Source organism: Diabrotica undecimpunctata, chromosome 3, assembly GCF_040954645.1.
Source record: "Diabrotica undecimpunctata isolate CICGRU chromosome 3, icDiaUnde3, whole genome shotgun sequence".
Classification (NCBI taxonomy): Eukaryota; Metazoa; Arthropoda; class Insecta; order Coleoptera; family Chrysomelidae; genus Diabrotica; species Diabrotica undecimpunctata.
The window spans coordinates 170,681,396-170,696,581 of NC_092805.1; the positions used below are offsets into that span (position 1 = coordinate 170,681,396).

At 31.3% G+C, this 15,186-nt stretch overlaps 1 protein-coding gene across 3 annotated transcripts in view; it reads left to right on the top strand.

Moving 5' to 3' along the window:
* Positions 1–15,186, top strand: part of LOC140437809 (alpha-tocopherol transfer protein-like) — a 54,232-nt gene that overhangs the window by 18,894 nt on the left and 20,152 nt on the right. For 2 of the 3 annotated variants that reach the window (XM_072527558.1, XM_072527557.1), the window contains exon 2: positions 10,438–10,607. In XM_072527558.1, the coding sequence (XP_072383659.1) occupies positions 10,439–10,607 (169 nt within the window). In that variant the 5' untranslated portion in view covers position 10,438. Of the gene's footprint in view, positions 1–960; positions 1,105–10,437; positions 10,608–15,186 lie in introns of those variants that run through there. The other variant, XM_072527559.1, reaches the window with a different exon arrangement.

Consider the following 15,186-nt stretch of genomic DNA (forward strand, 5'->3'; position numbering starts at 1 on the left):
GTAAATCGATCATAAAGGTGATCGTTGATGATCGAAAGTTCTAAAACGTTATTACTGCGATGTCTTTGATCATGGCAATTCCACATTTCCTTGGTAATGTGGGTATTTTCTAACCATTGTTTGACAAAGTAGTCATAAAACTGTTCCATTTTTTCAGAAATAGGAAATAAGTCCAATATTTTGAACATTTTTTCATATACATTGATTGAAATGAAAATTACAACCGGAAATTTAGGCTTCGGGAAAATAATTTTCTAAGGCACCAATCACTGCCTGTTCAAAATCCAGTTTTATAAGAGATGGTTTCGAATTTGCTAGTTTCTCTTTCATTGATGAAAATAACATATCGTATGTCTCTTTAGTTTGCTGGCAAACATTGTCATTTTTGTCCACATTGTCATTTTTCCATAGCTACCTCTGGATTTAACGTAATTGTGAAAAAATCAACTATGTTGACATAAGTGAATGCATAGCCACGGTTTAGTGAATTTTTTTTATATTGTCGAAAATAAATAAAAAACCATAAAGGTGATGTTTTTAATAAATATTAATAAAAACACCATATTAAATAATATGGGAACTTATAAAAACATGCAGCTTATAATTTGTTTATGGTAATCGACTTAACTGCAAATTCCATAGGTGGGCCAACTGATATGGGAAGAAGCTCGTAGTTACTATATCATATGCTTTCTCAACATCAATATATTCCAAGATAAGTTTCCTTCTTTTAAATGTATGGCAACTTCTGTAAAATACCCAACTACTAAAATTAGAACTACTTAATTTAAACACCTGTCCACCCCGTATACATATTATTTAAAATAATTAGTACTAATAGTAGTACCGATTACCTTTAATGCTATTGATGCACGATAAAAGCATTAACGATAATTTTGAACAACACGTAAAAGGTGGAACCATCCAATGAAAAACTTTACATAAAAAAATAAAATTATCGTTTGCAAAAAGGTATTAATATTAATGACTATGAATTTTATATTGGCGATAAACCAAGTGTAGAAAAATCTTGGTTTATTTATATAATTGTTGAATAGAAGATAAACGGTGGCTAGTATCTTTGTAATTTGTTCTTACAAATAGGTAAGTACAAGACAAGTACAAGACATAAGTCCATTAACCCTCTGTTGCACTGGTTGCACGGTTGAGGCCTGACAGTCCAGGCAAAATTCTTTTTTTGATATTTATTTTATATATATATATATATATATATATATATATATATATAAATGGCAATATATATTCGAGATATACCGCTAATCTAATTTTTTTATCGAAATTTCTTTATTTTTAATTTTTAATCGAATTTTCTTTAAAATCTTGCATAACAAAAACTAGACCACCCCTCGTAGGGAAAAAACGGAAAAACTTGTGTGTCGTAGAAAAAAATATTTCAAATAAAAAATGTAGCTAAAACAATTGCGGCGTTCTTTGCAAAAACCCCAGTTGTCATAATTTACAACATCGAAGATATTTAACAAAAAGTTATTTAATTGAAGCTTATTAACTTTACTTCTTCTTTGTGTGCCGTGCTTGTATTCAAGCGTTGACTATCGTCATGTTGACAAGCTGATGAAATGATTCTCGGTCGGCAGCTAGATGAAACAGTTCCTCGACCGTTCGACCTGTCCATTGTCTAATGTTACGCAGCCAGGACAGTTGTTTTCTTCCGACCCAACGTTTTCCTTCAATTTTGCCCTGAATGATTAACCGGAGTAAGCGATATTTAGGTCCTCTCATTTAATGACCGAAGTATTGGACCTTTCTCATTTTGATGATGTTGATCAATTCTCGCTCTTTGTGCATGGTCTCTAGCACGCGTTCGTTAGATATGTGTGCTGTCCACGGGATTCTGAGCATGCGACGGTAACACCATAACTCAAATGCTTCTAATTTGTTAAGATTTTTTATTTTTGCTGTCCAGGTTTCACATCCATAGAACAAAGTGGACCAGACGTAGCACTTCAATACTCTTAGACGTGTGGTCAACGACAGACTTCTACTGCATAATACCGAACGCCAGTTAATAAAATTTTTCCGTGCGAGTTCTATTATGGTCTAAATTTCCTCGTCACTTTTAACCATGCAGTCAATCCAGCTACCCAGATATCTAAAGTGTTCCACCCTTTCGAGGATTTTGTTATCTAATCTTAATACTGAGTCTTCGATATTAATTTTTCCGACCACCATCCATTTTGTTTTTTTTTGCGTTGATTGTTAAGCCCTTTTCAGTGCATTCGTTGTTTACAGCATTCAACGGGGTTTGAAGATCTTCTAGACTTTCTGCCATTATTGCGGTGTCATCGGCGTATCTGATGTTGTTAATAATTTCACCACCGATCTTAACACCTTCGCGGCGATTATTTAACGCTATTTCAAAAACTGGTTCAGTGTAGGCATTAAACAACATCGGTGACATAACACATCCCTGTCTGACACCACGCTTAATAGAAACTTTAGCTGAAACCTCTTGGTCCACCTTAACACAATCTGTCTGATTGTAGTAAAGATTTTTAAGCAATCTAATGTCATACGTGTCCAGACCAACTGAGTCTAAGCATTGAAATAATAATGTATGTGGTACTCTATCAAAAGCTTTTTCCAAATCTATAAAACATACGTAAATATTTTTCCTAAACTCAATGCTCTTTTGTAAGAGTATTCGCATGCAAAACAGAGCTTCTCGAGTACCCATACCGTTTCGGAAACCAAACTGCTCATCACCAGTTATCCCCTCACAAAGTTTATATATGCGACAATGCAATATTTTCATAAAAATTTTGAGCGTGTGACTCATTAAACTGATAAGTCGATAGTCGCTACACTGTCTGACATTCTTTTTCTTGGGAATAGTTATAAATATCGATTCTAACCAGTTGTCTGGTAATTTGCCGCTGCTGTATATCTTATTACAGAAGGATGTGATAATCGTAACACTCTCATTATCTAATAGTTTTAACAATTCTGCAGGTATTTCGTCAGGACCAGAAGCCTTCCTTCGTTTCGCTTGGTCGATAGCCTTCTGAACTTCTGAGATTAGAATCGGCGGGCTTGTATGTCGGTTAGATGTTATTTCTTGGTAGATTTTTTGGTCATCGTTAAATAATTCTATTATGTAATTTTGCCATTCGGTACAGCGCTCTTTTTATCATTTAAAATTCTACCACCAGAGTCTTGTAATATATTTTGCCCATAAGTTCTGCTTTTGCCTGTTAATTCTTTTAGTTTTTTTATTATTAACTTTACAGAAATTCTCAAATTAGTGATTTATTATTTTGATGATTACACACAGTTTACAATATAAATAACATTATTTTTTCCTTCGGTTTTTTTATGAAAGACATTTATTCATTTGACATATGGGTTTTTGCAGGAAATTTTCATTAATTTATTGAAAAAACGATATTTTAATAAACCAAAATAAAAAATGAACGAAAACTTTTATTTGAAATGTGAAAAAATTGAAATATAAAATTGTTGAAATTTGAAACAAAATATTTAGTCTCCATCACATACACCACTGCTGTTATCGTCTTCGTCTAAATCGGCAATCTTTTCAGACTGATGACCAGATTCTGTGAGCAGTTCGTTATTAAAGTTTTGAGCCTCTGTTTTTTCAAATATTGGGGTTAAATCTCTAAGGTTTTCTTTTTTTCCCTGAAGAATATCCAAACGCGTACTATATAACGGTTTAAATTCAAACTCTTTCGGTATAACACGTTTGTTTCTTATAAGGGATTTTTCCCAGCTACCTGTATAAGTCTGTCTTACTAAAACAACTCCAGGTTCATCAACTGATTATCTCAACATTCGCGCAGTTTTGATTTTTACTAGAGGACGAACTGATCTAAGAAAAAATGGAGTTACTGCTTCTGAAATGTTAAATATCACAGACAGATTACCATCAGTTACGGTAAACGGTGATGGTTTACTCCTAGCATTCTTGATTACGTTTTCCCATTCTTTAGGCATTTTGACGGTTTCAGATTTTTTATGCTTTTCAATAAATGAAAAATCTTGGTTGCAACTTAAAAATAAATTGCCTCGAATAGGAAATACATGTGTGATAGTTTCAAACATGTATAAACCATGGACAAGCAAGTACAAAAATTTCAGAAGAACTTAGTTTTTATTTTGTCCGGCATCTTCTTCTTCTTCTTCTTCGTCTAGCCATTCACGTCCACATCTGAACATAAGCCTCTTCAAGTCTTCCTTTCCATTGTTTTTTATTGTACGCTACTTGTAGCCAATTTTTCCCGGCAGTCCTTTTCAGATCATCTGTCCATCTCATAGGAGGTCTGCCTCTGGGTCTTTTGTGTTGGTATGGTCTCCAGGTTAAAATTGATCTGTGCCATTTGTTTAGATCGCTCCTAGCTACATGTCCAGCGTATTCCCATTTCAACTTTAATGATTTTTGCACCACATCGGTGACTTTGGTTTTCTGTATTATCCATGTGTTTGTTTTCTTGTCCTTAAGTGATATACCTAGCATTGCTCTTTCCATCGTGTGTTGAGTGACTCTAAGTGTCCGGCAATATCCGTCGCTTATTAGGATAATATTATTTGTCGTCACCTCGTTAGATCGTAAATATTCTAACACTAATGAAGCTACTTCATTTTGTCCTTTTCTTCCAATGGTTTCATCGTAAGAGAACATAGTTGCAGTATTATTTCCATAATTGTGGACACCAAATACGTATAACCATAGCTGCCTAGCATAGAATACTGCATTGGTACGTATATATGTGGCATTGGAAGGTTTTGCATATAGTCAAAACAGAAGCAAGTGTAGTTCTCTGAATCATCACGTGCTTTTAATTTATATTTTCTTTTTAGTTCATAAAACTTCTCAGCTTTACGTAAGTGGAGTTCTTTCTCAATATTTAATTTTCGCAAGTCTTCTGGATCGTTACAACTAGCTAATAGTTTACTTTGATACCGATCGCAAGTACCACATGTATCACTTCTCGGTAAGCCAAATTTAAGGTTAAATTCGGTATGGAATATTTTCCAATATATTTTATAAGAAGACTTTACACCGCTATGTTTTATTTGGTCGGTTTGAATGCTTGCCTCGTTTATCCTTTGGTGCTGATCCACCATTGAAGACATGTTTTTGTAGCCTTCGAACCCTTTCCTATGGTATTCCATGAAGACCGCAAAAAGCCTTTACACATACTGGTTCTTCTCTTTTTTCCAACCATATTTTATAATTATAGGCAGCAGAATGTTGGTCTTTGAGCGTTTGTGGAACATTACCTTGGCTTGGCGCATCATTTTCTACTTCTGTTCGTAAAACATCCCTAATTTCAGCGTTTTTTCAGCTTCTTTGCTTTGGAATGTGATAATATATAGTCCTTCAATGAAATATACGTGCTAATATTTTAATTGTTTAAATAAAGCGATTAATTTTACCTGCTAAATAACTATATTGCTCGTTTTTACTTTCCAAAGCATAAAAGTGATCGAAAACTCGAGATTTCTCTTCATCAATAATTTTAGAAAAACATTGAAACCGTGAACACCTAAAAGGAATATAAATGTTTCACTCATCATTTTACAATTAATATGTGTAACGTACTCGCAATTGGGACCCATTTGTACGTGTGCTTTTTTATGCCCTTATAATTAACATGTTTTTGTCCCTTCACTCTTGCCTGTTTTATCTCTGTACGTCTCAGCACCCTCCTTTTCTTTTCTAATGGCACATTTTCACTTGAACTTTGTTGTTCGAGTTCATTGTTACTTGTATTTATTATAAAACTCATTTTACTAAATTGGTTTATGGTGTTTACTTATAAAATCACACAACACAACTATTGTTTCGAAGGAACAACTATTCGAAGGAACGTTAACCTATAAAACCTACTGACAACCAAGCGATAAAGTTTCCTGCAAACACACCAATAGTCATTAACAACTGTGGTTTTTGTTTTGCAGCAAATTGCGCTTGACATATGGGGTTTATGCAAAATCGCCTATATTTTTCTCGCTTATATCTTGGACTACTGTGGTTTTAATGGAATTTTCTTACGCAAGGAACATAGGTAATTACTCCTTCAATCCATAGATGGCGTAAGGCCATTTCCGAAAAAAACTGACATATGGGGTTTTTGCAAAGAACGCCTCAATATTGAACAAAAATGTTCATAAGCACTTTTTTGTAAAATAAACCGTTTTCTCAAAAATATCGCTTGAAGCCACGCGGCTACGCGCGCGTATTTTAAATAAAATTTGTATCAATTCGACGGTAAAAGTTCCATATCTTTTGATTAGAGTGTCCTAGTGACAAAAATCAAATGTTTCAAAGGTGAAAAGTGCAGCTAAATTTTTTATTTAAAATATTTTTTTCTACAACGCACACATTTCTTGTACAAAACATTTCTTGTTTGAAATAGTTTTTTCTAAGGGGTACAGATTCTTGGTAAATCGATTTTTTTCCTTCAGACACATAAGAAATTATTAATATAAATATTTAATTTATTCTTTTGTTTTATTATAAGACTTTTTTGAATTCCTGGAATTAGTTTTTAGAACGTGTTTATGATTTGTTTATTGTAGTTTTATTATTTTTGTCTGGTATGGTTATTCCTTTATAAATCACAAATAATATTAATCATTTTGCTGTCAAAATAGACTTGAAACAGAATGAAAATCCATCTTGTATTTTGATATTAATCATAATAACAGCAATTTTGTTCCACGATAAACCGTCTTACATCATTTTCACAATAATTTATTGAATTAATGCAAATGTTACAGGTCATAAGGAATAAAATTATGTATATAGGGTTATTGAGTTCATGTCCTCACCGTGTACAGACCGTAAACATTTACTTTCAATAACAACTAGTATAGTCTGATGTATTTGTTTATAATAATAACAAAACACTAGCTACACTTTTACTAATTGCTGTGTGATTAATGTTGACCTTCATGCTTGGTTATCTTGTCTGAATGCGTTGTTTGGCATTCAATTACAAAAAAAGCCAATCACAAAGCAACGATTTTTCTTTGTGGTCTATAAAACGTTAAGGACATAAAGCGGATGGTTGTATATATAAAATTTGACCATGAAAATTGGAGGTAACACGATTGCAGCGTTTTTAACTCTTGTCTTGACAGTGGCAAAATTCACCAAAAAGGCTTTTTAGTTACTAGTGAAATAATAATGTATGAATTTTTCATCAGTTTTTGTTTAACAACTGTTTATAACTCTTTTTTTTTTCTTCTGTGAACTCCAATAGTTATTTTTGTAGTGTTGTAGTCCTGCTTTCACATAGCAATTTTTTCGGAAAAGATCGCTTAACTTGAAAATTTGGGAATAAGTAGTGAATAGTCTAAGGATCAACATCTATATGATGCTGAAAAGAGTTTTTACCATGAGGGTAGTTTAACACCATCTCAGGAGTGGAAATTTTTTATTATATTTTGTCCACAAAAATTGCTAGAAAAATTAATTATAAGCAAAAAATATTCTATACATTTTTTTGATAAAATTAATAGTTTTTAATTTATTCGCTATCGAAAGTATTAGTTTTGTATCGCTGCTCAACAATGATTTGTTTTATCAAAAAAAAAAACTGTATCTAATTAACAAAAATGTACGTTTTGAAAAAATAAACTTCTTCTTCTTCTTCCTTCTTGTATGTAGGCTTTAAAGTCTGTTTTTTCTTCAATATTAGCCTCCTAAATGTTTAAATTATCGCACTATCTCTCGCTATCCAACAGACTTTTCCCTGATATTCGTCGGATTATTTTATCTCTGTAGTTTCTAGTAGTGATGTCTTGTCCCCGCCGTGTATGTTAATATAGGTCTAATTTTGTTCTGAAGCTATTTTCTTGTGGCATTTTAAAGTAATTACTATTTAAATGGGAATAAGCCACAATTAAAGGTTAAAGTACGTTTATTGACGTTTCAATTTCCACTTCGGAAATCGTTTTCAAAATACAAACATTAGTTTGGTGAAGTATTTGATGTTTTGTACTTCGTGTAGCCTCTCGTTTCCCTTTACATTTCTCTTTTATTTCTTTTCCATGGTGTATTGGTGTTGTTTCCTAGTGTGACTTTGCGTTTTCTTAGAGCTTTTGTTACTGCTTCTTCAATGTTGTTTTTAATTTTCTCCCAGCTCGCATTTATATCTTCAATGTCGTCTACTTGTTTAAGCTTTATCTTCGTGCTAGCCTCCTTTGATATACTTCTCTTATAGAGTCGTTCCACAGTGATTCTACTTTGAATTTTTTCTCGGTGATATCCTGTAGAAAATGTTTTGGTGTTATTTTCATTCTTATTTTTGCTAGTACTAGTTTGTGTTCACTCCCTGCGTGCGTCTGCTTAGTTTAAAGTTCGGATATTGAGAATCTGTTTTGGGTTCATTTTTCTAGTAGTGACTATAAAATCAATCATAGATTTGTGCCCCCTTGAGTTTTAAAATGTATATTTATACTTAAGCTTATGGTCGAAAAATGTATTATTGATTCTCAGTTCGTTAAAAGCACAGAGATTAGACATGAGTTCTCTATTTGCGTTGACATGGTTTTCATTAAATCATTGTTTTACTCCTGGAACTATTTCATTTCCGATTCGTGCATTAAAGTCACCCATAAGAATTAAGGGTCCTTCATGAGATATTTCATCCAGGATGGTATGCAATTCTTCGTAGAATGCCTCTCGTTCCTCCTTAGGTTTGCAGTCCTCGGGGCTATAGATAGATATAAAAATTAATTTTTGGTAGTCCATTGTGATGTTCATATGTATTATTCTTTCGGAGATATAACGGCAGTTATTTATGTTATCTTTAAATTAAAAAAAAATAAACAAAATGGTTTTTTAATTTTCTTTAAGACCAATATTAACCGAGCTATACTTTATTATAGGATAGCTCTTCTTCGTCGAATGCTAAATTTTGGAATTTCAAAACTATGCATTTTTCTAGGACAACTTATAGAAATTTGATTTAAAGTATTTAAAAAGACCCTATCTTTGACAAAAGTCTCTAGCAGAAAAATTGAGTGACTTATGATGAAAAGAAAGTCAGTCCCTATTTTTTTCAGCAAGAAACTCAGGGTATACAACCCCCTAATTAAAAGCCTAATTAAAATTAGTCATTGACATTGTAGTCTTAATCTTCTTTATTTATGTATTATTAATACATTCTAGAAGTTTGACCGACTTTAAGTAATTAGTTTTCAAAAAATGGAGTTAAAAGCGAATAACGAATTTTGTACTTTGGTAAAAAATGCTCTTTTCGTCAAAATAGAAAGGTTAGCATTAGAAATAGGAAAAAAATGTTTATATAAAAAATTGTAGCTTTTTAATTTCCAAGAATTTGGTTTAAGTGATATATTGACAATTAAAACTTGTATTGACAAGCAAAAATCACCTTTAACAACCCTTTCAAAGTCACCTCTTTTTGAAACTGGGGGTTTTAAAGGATTAAGGATTACCGTGACAATTATAACTTCAATTTTTTTTAATAAGAAAGTGATACCTCATTTAAAAATTATTCGCAAGAGTTAACTTAAAACGTCATATTTCAGCAAGACGGAGCTACGCCCCACTATGCCGCCAGGGTGCGAAATTATCTATATAACTTATAAAACTAGCTTATAGATATGTTTTTACGGCAAGATGCAAGATGAATTGAATGCAAGAGACATATGGGGTGGCCACGAAGATCTCTCGACTTAATCCTATTAGATTTTTTTCAATGTGGTTACTTAAAATTGTCTCAAAATGCCGTACTATTGATTACAGGATGTTGCAAAAAGTTAGAGAAGAAACAAGAAATAGATTTTATTACTGCCAAGAAGTAAATGGGAAACATTTTGAACATCTTGTACATTAAAATAAGTTTTACCTTTTAATTTTACTATTAATTTGTTTATTCAGTATTAGTTGTCACTTGCAGTTCGTTACGTATTGTGAATTATTAATTCAGTTGTAATAATTTAATAATAATTTAAGACTAATAAATATCTTTTACTTCTATATAAAACAAAATCTCTTCTACCATCATTCAATAAATTGTTACAAGGTACGTATTAAAAATCTTTCTCGCATAATTTAAATTCTGTGCATTTTCGAACCAAAGTATTATACATTTTTAAAATCAGTATTTCAAAAGTTTTTAAATGAAGTATCACATGATGTACTTTTCTATTTAAAAAAATCATACGTATGACTGTCACCTGAAGAGGAATCGCGTAAAGTTCGAAACATTGATGCTATAATATACTTCGATTATTTTAAAAATCGACCTGTCCGAGCGTTTTGCGTGCTAAAAATAAATAAGTTAATAGGGAGGAGGGTAAGAACACTTATCGCGCATGGTCATATATATATATATATATATACACTAATATATATATATATATATATATATTAGTTTTTTAATATACATATTTTTGTTGCAGTATGTCCCATCCCTCCTTGGACACACCCCAAAAAAAGCAAACAACATTTAAGGGTACTTTCGATTTAGAAGAACCCTCGCAGGAGTTGCTGCAATGGGCCAAAGAAAACATAAATGAGGATCCAGATACAAGGGATTTGTTGATCTCTGAACTGAAGGATATGATATACGGTATATATTCACTTAATAACTTTAAGTAAATTTATCTAAGAAAAATTGAACAGGTTGGCGCATGATTCAAATGTGCGTTTCTGGTTTAATTTGCCTTAAACAATAATTCTTATTTTTTTCTTTAATTTGTTTACTTCACTGTTTGTGTGCATATCTTCAATTTCTTCTGCATCTATATTTGTAAAAAACAAATTGTTTTTTTAGGATTTGCAACTTTTTAATGGTTAATAAGTTGTCTAATAAATAATAAAAGAGATATAATACATTGAGAATGAACCAAAAGTTTATTTTAAGCTGTTTGAATTATTTTCCCTATTTTTTCGGACAGGAATAGTCCAGTCATCAGAGAGTTGACCCTAAAAAGCATACGAACAAGCTGAATTATGCAGAGAATATTAATTTTGGGACCTCAAAAAAAATTAAAAAAAGTTTACCGCTTTTACCCCCGGGCTTCCCCCTCGCAAAAAATCGATTTACTAAGAATCTCTACACCGTAGAAAAAAATGTTTTTAATAAAAAAATGTAGCTGAGTTTAAAAAAGTTTTAATAGTATATTACATAACGAGAGTTGTAAGAAGCTTATTACATGCGAGTAAAAAAGTTGCGCGCGAGCCGCGTAGCGACGAGCGCAGTAATTTTACAAGCATGTAATAAGCTTACAACTCAAGTTGTGTACTATACTTTTTCTACGATTATTTTCATTTATAAAAATAAAAAGTATAATAAGTAACTTTTATTTATTTAACAAAATTCGGGAACAATTTAAATTAAACATTTATTTATAATAATTATTTAAAAAATTTTGGCAATTATTTATAACTATACCCTTATCCGACTTTGGCGGTTGTTCAATAATACATGGTGAGTGGTGAGATGACGAAAATGTACGGTGTGTTCTTTTTGAACATTGGTATTTTCAGTGTATGTAAAGGTCTGTAAATTACTTTCAATTGAATTTATAATTCTATTGGCTGTTGACGTATTATTTATTGACTTATCGACATATCCTTCGGCCGTTGTTGAAGATTTCCATCCGCCATGTCGTTTAAGAGCCATTAAATCACCACCGGCATCTACCAAAATAGTGGCAGAAGTTCGTCTTAAGTTCGTACACAGTGACCTGTGTACATTTTGGGATCTGGTAACTTTAAATATTCGGCTATTTGTTTAGTAATCCAGTAAAATAAGGCAAAAAAGAGGGCAAACCTCGGAATAAAAGATAATAAGCTGAAAATTTGCATATGTCTTTATTTTGATGGTATAAAGCTTACCTCAAAAGTCTCATATAATCACGTGTCCGCGACTTAAGATATTAAAGGTCAAAGGTCACGAAAATGAGTTTTCTGCAAATATCTCGTTTCCCTTACACTTTATGACATTTAAGGTGGTAAGAAAAATTGTAGAATGGAAAATTCTCTTCCATTTTTTCTCTCAAGTACTTTTATGTACCTTCAATCCTTCTTAAGATAGAGCGCAAAGAGTGGGGGACGGCTTACCTGTGTATACGGTAACGTGAAGTTACCCAGTAGGATTCAATAAATAATAAGTTATATAGTTAATTATTCACTTAAAATACTATTATTATCATTAAATTTTTATTATTTATTATTTAATAAACTATATTTATAGATATTAATTATAAAATATATATTTTTTATATAATATTTATTTTATTTTTACAATTAGATAAAATTACATATTAATTTTTACAATAATATTAAAGCAATGGAACAACTAAGAAGAACTGCCGGTATTTCAAAATCTTACGAACTCCGTTTTGATGAAACAATGAATGTGCCTATCAGCCAAGAACAATTTTTATTGAACACATCTAATAAAAAAATCTTTATAGACATGCTTATCGACAAATTAAAAGCTGTTAATATCACTACAAAACAAGCCAGAGATGATGCTGATGTTCTCATTGTAGAAACAGCTATTGAAGAGTCTGAACATGTAGGAAAAACTTCCGTCATTGTAGGAGAAGATATTGATTTGCTAGTTATCTTGATAGGACGAAGCTCAATCACATCAACAAGAATTTTTTTTTTTTTAAATTGGTAAGGGTAATGCGGAGACAAAATTATATTCATCGAAAAGTTTTGATAAATACCCTCATTCTATCTTTTAAAAAAATTACCATTTACATCAGTCACCTCAACTATTTCAACAAAAAAACTGCTCTGTACAAGAATTATTTGAAAATGGAGTACGTATTTTCTTAGCAGCGAATAATGCTCCAACATCAGAAGACGATATAGACTCTTTTCGATACACCCAGTTCATCAAATCAACAAGACTCAACAAACCAGTGCAGTTATCAAGTCTTCCACCTTCAAGTGCAGCAGCTCGTCAGCATATCATTCGTGTCTATTATCAGACCCAAATTTGGTTGGGAAATGATTTAGAACCCCAAGAATTCGGCTGGGTAATTTAAAATGAATTTCTGGAACCAATAACAACATTATTACCGCCAGCACCAGAAGAACTGCTGAATACAATATTTTGCAATTGCAAGAAAGGTTGTGGTTCTAATTGCGGATGCAGGAAATCAGGATTGCAATGTACTTTAATTTGTGGGCAGTGTAATGGACAATCATGTCTAAACGCTTCATCAACGTCAGATGATTTCAATGAAGAACGTGAATATGCACCTGATATTCTTGAATATTTTTATTCTGATACTTTAATAAACGAGAATGAAGATGATGAATCCGATATTGAGCGGTCAGAGGAAGAAGAAGAAGAAGAAGAAGAAGAAGAAGAAGAAGAAGACGATGAAGAAGAAAATTAATACAAAAATATTAACCATACATAATAAAAGAATATATATTAGGTATATTTGTAACTTTAATAAATCGATTATTGGATTAATAAATAAATATATAATTTAAAAAAATAATAAATATGATTTTTTCAGTATTTAATTAAATATAAAAATTATTATTGTTGAATTCTGCACTTGATCTTAATTTATCGTATATACAGCTGTTAAAAATATCATTAAAGGTCATTTGAAATATTTCATTTAATATTGTATTGCAGTTCTTCTTAGTTGTTCCATTGCTTTAATATTATTGTAAAAATTAATATGTAATTTTATCTAATTGTAAAAATAAAATAAATATTATATTAAAAATATATATTTTATAATTAATATCTATAAATATTTATTAAATAATAAATAATAAAAATTTAATGATAATAATAGTATTTTAAGTGAATAATTAACTATATAACTTATTATTTATTGAATCCTACTGGCTGACTTCTCGTTACCGTATACACAGGTAAGCGGTCCCCCACTCTTTGCGCTCTATCTTAAGAAGGGTTGAAGGTACATAAAAGCACTTTAGACAAAAATTGAAGAGAATTTTCCATTCTACAATTTTTCTTACCACCTTAAATGTTATAAAGTGTAAGGGAAACGAGATATTTGCAGAAAACTCATTTTCGTGACCTTTGACCTTAAATATCTTAAGTCGCGAACACGTGATTATATGAGACTTTTGAGGTAAGTTTTATACCATCAAAATAAAGACGTATGCAAATTTTCAGCTTATTATCTTTCATTCCGAGGTTGAATCCTTATTTTACCGGACTATAGGAACACCGCCTATTTTGTTTAATCCTACCACCTGTTTCATACATTTACCTCTTTGATAATTAAGAAAAAATTGATTTATTTGCGGATCGCTAATCTGTAGTCGAATTTCTATATATTGTTTGCAGATTTTATAGAAATTTCTGGAAACAACGAAAGAAATACATACTCGTATTTTGGTTTTTGTATCAGGAATTTTAACCAATAACATGGTACTTAAATCATCAATGTCACAAATTTTAAGATCTTTTAACTCTTATTTCCTACAAGCTCTACCTATTTCAATAATTGCAATAACCTTAAAATAAAAGTATTTTAAATAGGCACATTTATGTTATAAGTACTTACTTTTAAATAACATACCTTTATTAACAAGTACTGTACATCAGGAGCTCCATTGAAAAAAAGTTTTATTTTATCAGGATGTAAAATTTTAGATTTTTTGTTTTTAAAACCTTCTGATTGCCTTTTTAGATAAGCTCGCAATTTCGGGTAATTTTCAATATTAACAATATTTTTCAAAGTTACAACACTTCTTAGCATAGAATATATTGCCCATAATGAGGATGGTTTAAATTTCTTAGCGATTTCTCCAAAATAAGCCAAGAGTACGTTTTCAGAAAATGAATTTACATTATATGTTGTACGCCAATCCATAAATTGCTGATATACCTTTTCATATCTTCCTCTAGATTTTTCTGGTAATAGGTTCTCGGTAGTGTTCGCAGCTAACTGCATAATATTGTGTGGTGTGCTACTAAGTTCATCTTCACTATTCGATGAACCCATTTTATTTATCTGTATTTAAATTACCACTATATTTACACTGACAGATTAATAATTTTTAATCTGTCAAAATAACGTCTGTTAATTCGTTTCCATGGTAACTCGACCAACTAACTTACAAGGCTTATGTGATATTACACATTTGTATAGAACTGAAGCGTAATTTTTTTTTATTAAGTGCTAGTCATT